This window comes from Cicer arietinum, chromosome 7, assembly GCF_000331145.2.
Source record: "Cicer arietinum cultivar CDC Frontier isolate Library 1 chromosome 7, Cicar.CDCFrontier_v2.0, whole genome shotgun sequence".
NCBI lineage: Eukaryota > Viridiplantae > Streptophyta > Magnoliopsida > Fabales > Fabaceae > Cicer > Cicer arietinum.
Window position 1 is genome coordinate 12,479,780 of NC_021166.2, and position 5,721 is coordinate 12,485,500.

Genomic DNA, 5,721 nt, shown 5'->3' on the forward strand with positions numbered 1-5,721 from the left:
TAATTTATTTGGTTAATTGTGATCCGATTAGATGAATAATACTCAGTTCATACATAAAAAAAAAATTAAAATAATTTATTAAAATATTATTTTTTTATTTCATTTATCATTTTTATTTCTTTCAATTAGTCTATTATTTAAAATTACACACCTTTAAGTGTAGAAAAATGAAAATTTTCGAATTAGAATTTAAACTCTTCACACCTGAGAGCTATTAATTGTGTTGAACTTAGGGGGACCATTTATCATATATTTATATTATGTGTAAAATAAAAAAAAATAAATAGGACACTGATTGTATAATCAAGAGAGTAGTAATAACCGTTTGGAATGTAAACTGATTATTTAAGTATATAAATTAATGTAATCCATTATGAGAATAAGCTCTCAAACAAATATAATTATAATTTTTCCTCCTAGCTCGTAAATCCATTCAATTCCATGATACTCGTTCCTGTATACAAGATTAACGGATTTCAGTTATTTGATTGTTTCATACCCCAAGAATTTCTCTTTTTCTTTTTTCCTACACAATAGTGATACCAAAAGCATTTTAATAATAATTTTTCTCTCTAATCTTGATCTGAAAACCATACACCAATTAATTATTGAAGAATGAGAAAGGAGGTGGTGGTGGTTGTGAGCACAACTCTTGCTGTGGTAGTAGTGGGAGCACTATTGAAGAGGTGGAAACGGTGGAAAGAACAACAATTAAGTCAAACAAGGAACATTATTCGAAAGTTTGCAAGGGAATGTGGCACCCCAGTAACAAAACTTTGGAATGTTGCTGATGACTTGGTGTCTAGCATGGAAGCCTCTCTTGCTTCTTCTTCCACCGAAACAACTTCCACTCTCAATATGATCATTTCCAACGTTACATCCCTCCCTAATGGGTAATTCGAATTGAGTTTTTCTTTTTATAATAATTGAGTTTTAATTGAATTTGTATGCAACAACAAACTACATAAGTATTACGATTTAGGAGTTATAATTTTACGGATTTAATTTGTTTTACGGACAATTTAAAATATTTTTTCACATACATTAAATAAGAACAACTAAATATTTGTAGAGAGAATTTAAAAATTAATCTAAAAACATTATATGTTGATGATTGTGTTATTTGATTGGATACATGTCAATACATACACGTAGAAATTAGTCTCTAATTTTATTTTTTGAAATGCATACATAAATATTGAGTAAATCGTCGATTTGAAACTTGAAATTGTGAATGTCGTCAATTTAGAACCTCAAATGTATGTATTAACAAACTATTCTTTCATATTAAATTAAGTCAATCAATTTGTAATGTGACACTGTGTCATATCCATATTACAGAGACTTCCATGTCATACAGAGATTAATTTATGTCACAAGGAAAATTTTGTCTATAGATAATAAATTTCCTAGAGCATTTTATCTATAATTTCTAACATTCGAGTGTATATCTTCTTCATCAAAAGTGCATATACTCAAGTCCTGCATAATGCTTAGAGAAGAAATGAATTCATATTCTTATATTGCATATACTCTCAAGTAAAAAAGGATAGAGTTTTAAAGTAATTCAATCCAAGCATGATCAAGCATAAGGAATGTGAGGTAGCATACCTGATATGCGTAGCGTAAGGACTATCAACAACCTATTTCCTCTCATCACCACAAGTATCAAAACACAGAAAATCAAAATCAAATTAACTCACATTTTATACTAAAAGACATTAGATTCACCATATGAATGATGAATGTGATGATCGTCAGTCACAATCATGCTATCAGTGCAGATATCAGACGACTCTGATTCAACATTTTTTCTATACACCTTAATCCGATTCACGTTCACATCATTCCCTTTCGCTTCCTCCGTTTGCTCAAGCGAGGGCATAATTCTCCACGACGTCCTATGTGCTCCAACTATATTCTTATAAGCAACTGCGAGAGGGTTTCACTCTTCAACCGTCAATTCAACATTAAACTTAGCCACTTTCTTCTGTTCCATCGCTCTCCATGGTCAATTTTTAGATTCCGGGATTTTCTAATTTAGGAATTTTTATATTTTAGAAAAAAAGATATATAGAAAAGTTTGAAATTATAGACAAAATATTCCACGAAATTTACTATCAATAGACAAAATGTTTCATGATACATGACAATTATTGTATCACTTACATATACATGAGTGATCTTAAGAGAGTTACTTAGACCATAGAACAAATTGACTTACATTATTCAACACGAGGGAGCATTTTGATAATACATAAATTTGAGGTCTTAAATTGCTCGATGTCTACAATTTCAGGTTTCAAATTGTTGGTTTACTCCACAAATATTGAAATGATGAATGTGATTGAATATATGAGCAAAATTATTTTACCTTGGCAATCCATACGAATTAAATTTGTTTAAAGTATAAATAATTGATATGTATTTTATTCTTTAAATTCGATTGAAGTATAAATAATAAATAATGTGAGTTGGCACTTGTAGAGAAGAGGAAGGTCTATTTTATGGAGTGAATTTGCAAGGCAGAAACTTGTTAATGTTGTGCGCGCGGCTTGGTGGAAAGAACAAGCCTATCTCTTGTTTACACAGAGAAGAGATTTCTATCCCCAATGCTGTCTTGGCTGGTACTACAACTCAGGTATTTTTAGCTTCATTAAACACTTATGGTACTGTATCTAAGTTTTGCCTCATTTCTAAAATAATTAATTAAGTTCAATGGAAAATCATTTTTTGTTAGGAGGTAATTGAGTTTGTAGCTACAGAGATAGCTAAGTTCGTTTCGAGTCATCCTGAGAATGAGACAGATGATGCAGCCGTCAAGAAGAAGAAATTGGGCTTCACTTTATCATATCCAGTAGATCAAGCTATGCCTTTCAGCAGTACTTCATTTCATCAAAAAAGCGTCAACGACCCAGTTGAGTTAGTGGCTCACTCTTTTTTGTTGTTAATTTTAGTCTTTTTACTTTAAAATGTTCACATAATAATTAATAACATATTTTTATTTTATTTTATTATTGAATCAGGTTCGCAAAGGATTGGTGAAAGACATCAATCGAGCATTGAAGAATCGTGGAATAAAGATCCGTGTTTATGCACTGGTTAGAGGCTCTCTCGCTAGCTCGACCAATTAATTAGTTTTGTAAGCTTTTCATGTCTCAAACAATATCACATTAATTAATACCGAATAGGTTGATGACACTATTGGAGGTTTGGCTGGAGGAAGATACTACAACAGGGACAGTGTAGCTGCAATTACCCTTGGCATGAGCATTAATGCAGCTTATGTAGAAACAGTACAACAAGATTATGCAAGTGTACTTGCACAATCTTCCAATTCAAATGAACAGGTAAACCACCTATGCCAAATATTGTTAATAAAACTTTATTTATGTATTTTTAGCCACACAAATGTTTATATAGTGATAGAGTTTTATTAATTATATGAGAATAAAAAAACTAAATCTTAGTCATACAAAATATGATAAAATTAAAAGTTATTTAATCATCACATAATAAAATGGTAAGAGTCGTAAACTTTTAAAAATAATAAGTTCATAGTATTACATTAAAACAAAAGTATCCGTTAATAATGTAAAAGAAAATTTACACAATTAATTGATAATAATCATTGAATTAATAAATTCATTATATGATTGTAACTTAAATTAATAATTATACAGTTTATGATTCATGTTAAATATTAATATAAAACTATTTTAACTGATATTGCATGTCCATTGAATTCATATTACATAAGATAGCAGCTTCCATAAAATAAAATAAATTATACAACAGCTTTATATCCAATTGATCTAGAGTTTTTTTTTTTTTTGCTGACAAAATCTATCTAAAATTCTATCTATGAATGTCTAGTAGCTAGACTCACTTTTAAGTATAAAGAAGTGCGAAATATCGGTTATTGTTTGTTTAGAGAAGTTATTGATTAGAGAAAAGTCAGATAAAAGACTAACCAAGTGTACTAAACATATATAATTACTGAACTAATTAATGTGTCTAATATGAGTTCAAACTCTGTCTATTGCATGTAAATGTTTTGCAGTTATCAATTAAGTTGTATTTATGAAGGTAATCTTAAATTTAATAATGCGAATTCTTTTTCTTTTTTCTAAATATTAATGATGCAAAATCGATGAAATTAATGTGAATTAATAAAGCAATTTAAAAGATGCTGATGTAGTGTTGCAGGTAATTAGCGTGGAGTGGGGAAACTTCAGATCCCCTCATCTTCCTCTAACGTCGTTTGACACTAGTTTAGATGCTGAAAGCTCAAATCCTGGAAGCGCGGTATAGATTCTAAAATAATAACTCAGCATTTACCTTGATGAATATAAACTGATCCCTATAACTTTTATAATTTCCCCTCAGATTTTTGAAAAGCTAACGTCAGGAATGTATTTGGGAGAAATTGTGAGACGCGTCTTGTTGAAGATGGCCCAAGAAACAGCCCTTTTTAGAGGGACTGTGCCTCCAAAATTGATGACTCCATACTCACTAAGGTACATATAAAATAGATTGTTTCCAATTTCAATATTATATATAAGAAAACTGTTTATAAACTCTTAAAGGAACAAGTTATATATATATATATAAAAAGATAATTCAAGTCCCCCACAACATGGAATACTAGTATTAATTAGTTTCTAACATCACATAGGAAATGTTAATTCAATTATAATCTCACAGGTTTGTCACTTAACTAATTTAGGTCACCAGATATGGCTGCTATGCATCAAGATACATCAGAGGATCGTGAAGTAGTAGCTGAAAAACTCAAAGAAATATTTGGGGTAAGAATATATTTTTCACATTTATATGAAGATAAAAAGAAATGCATAATTGGACAAATGAAAACACTTACTATGAAATTAAACAAAAACAACTCAGATAAGTAGCAGCAGTCCGATGGCACGCGAAGTGGTTGCAGAGGTTTGTGACATAGTAACAGAGCGGGGTGCTCGCTTAGCCGGAGCTGGAATTGTATCCATAATTAAGAAGCTTGGAAGAATTGAAAATAGAAAAAGTGTAGTGACAGTAGAAGGTGGACTTTATGAGCATTACCGAATTTTCAGAAATTATCTTCATAGTAGTGTTTGGGAAATGCTTGGCAATGATCTTTCTGATAATGTTATCATAGAACATTCTCATGGTGGTTCTGGTACTGGAGCTCTATTTCTTGCTGCTGCTGCTACTCATACTCACACACAACCTGCAAAATCTTGAATTCTATGTTTTAATCAAAACATCAAAGGACTTTTTGTTTGTTATTTTCAAAAGATAAAGTACATGTGTTTGGACATGAAACTATAATTTATTTTCACGCTGCTTTCTTTAATTGCAGAGTGAAATAGTATTTCATTCCCCAAGATTCTAATTTAGCTTTTAGAGAGAAAAATATCCACAAATAGTTCTCTAGAATTACTAATTAGGGAAACATTTTCCCTTAAAAAAAATTTAAACACAATAAATTGTTCCTGATTAAAGGATTATATTTATATTGTAATTTTGATAAATAAAAAATTGGGAACTAAACTGAACAATACATTTTTTTTGTAGAAGTAGTAGAGGTCTATTCTCTCAATTTTAATATATTTTATTTTCTCCAAGAACTTTGTGTAGACAAAAAAAATTGAAACGCGAAAAATAAATTTTATATCTCTACATTTTAACTTCTATTTCCATAATTTTAAAAAAAATCAA

General features: G+C 30.0%; 1 protein-coding gene and 1 long non-coding RNA gene across 2 annotated transcripts; one reads left to right on the forward strand and one right to left on the reverse strand.

Moving 5' to 3' along the window:
• Window positions 1-536: 536 nt before the first annotated feature.
• Window positions 537-5,376, forward strand: LOC101494846 (probable hexokinase-like 2 protein). Its single transcript, XM_004509145.4, has 9 exons — window positions 537-893; window positions 2,488-2,641; window positions 2,741-2,917; window positions 3,027-3,101; window positions 3,192-3,350; window positions 4,210-4,308; window positions 4,390-4,520; window positions 4,730-4,811; window positions 4,909-5,376. The coding sequence occupies exons 1-9, from the start codon at window positions 616-618 to the stop codon at window positions 5,242-5,244; spliced, it is 1,491 nt and encodes a 496-aa protein (XP_004509202.1). The 5' UTR covers window positions 537-615; the 3' UTR covers window positions 5,245-5,376.
• LOC113787653 (uncharacterized) lies at window positions 4,647-5,225 on the reverse strand. The gene is made up of 3 exons (XR_003474171.2): window positions 5,083-5,225; window positions 4,883-4,993; window positions 4,647-4,785 (listed from the first exon to the last, which is right to left on the reverse strand). It is a non-coding gene; the product is annotated as an uncharacterized lncRNA (long non-coding RNA).
• Window positions 5,377-5,721: the final 345 nt, after the last annotated feature.

Bases quoted from the DNA above. Each gene is read 5' to 3' on its own strand.
- LOC101494846 (XM_004509145.4), top strand. From the start codon at position 616: ATGAGAAAGGAGGTGGTGGTGGTTGTGAGCACAACTCTTGCTGTGGTA. The intron at 2,642-2,740 runs GTATTTTTAGCT...ATTTTTTGTTAG, and splicing joins TGGCTGGTACTACAACTCAG to GAGGTAATTGAGTTTGTAGC. The intron at 4,309-4,389 runs GTATAGATTCTA...ATTTCCCCTCAG, and splicing joins GCTCAAATCCTGGAAGCGCG to ATTTTTGAAAAGCTAACGTC.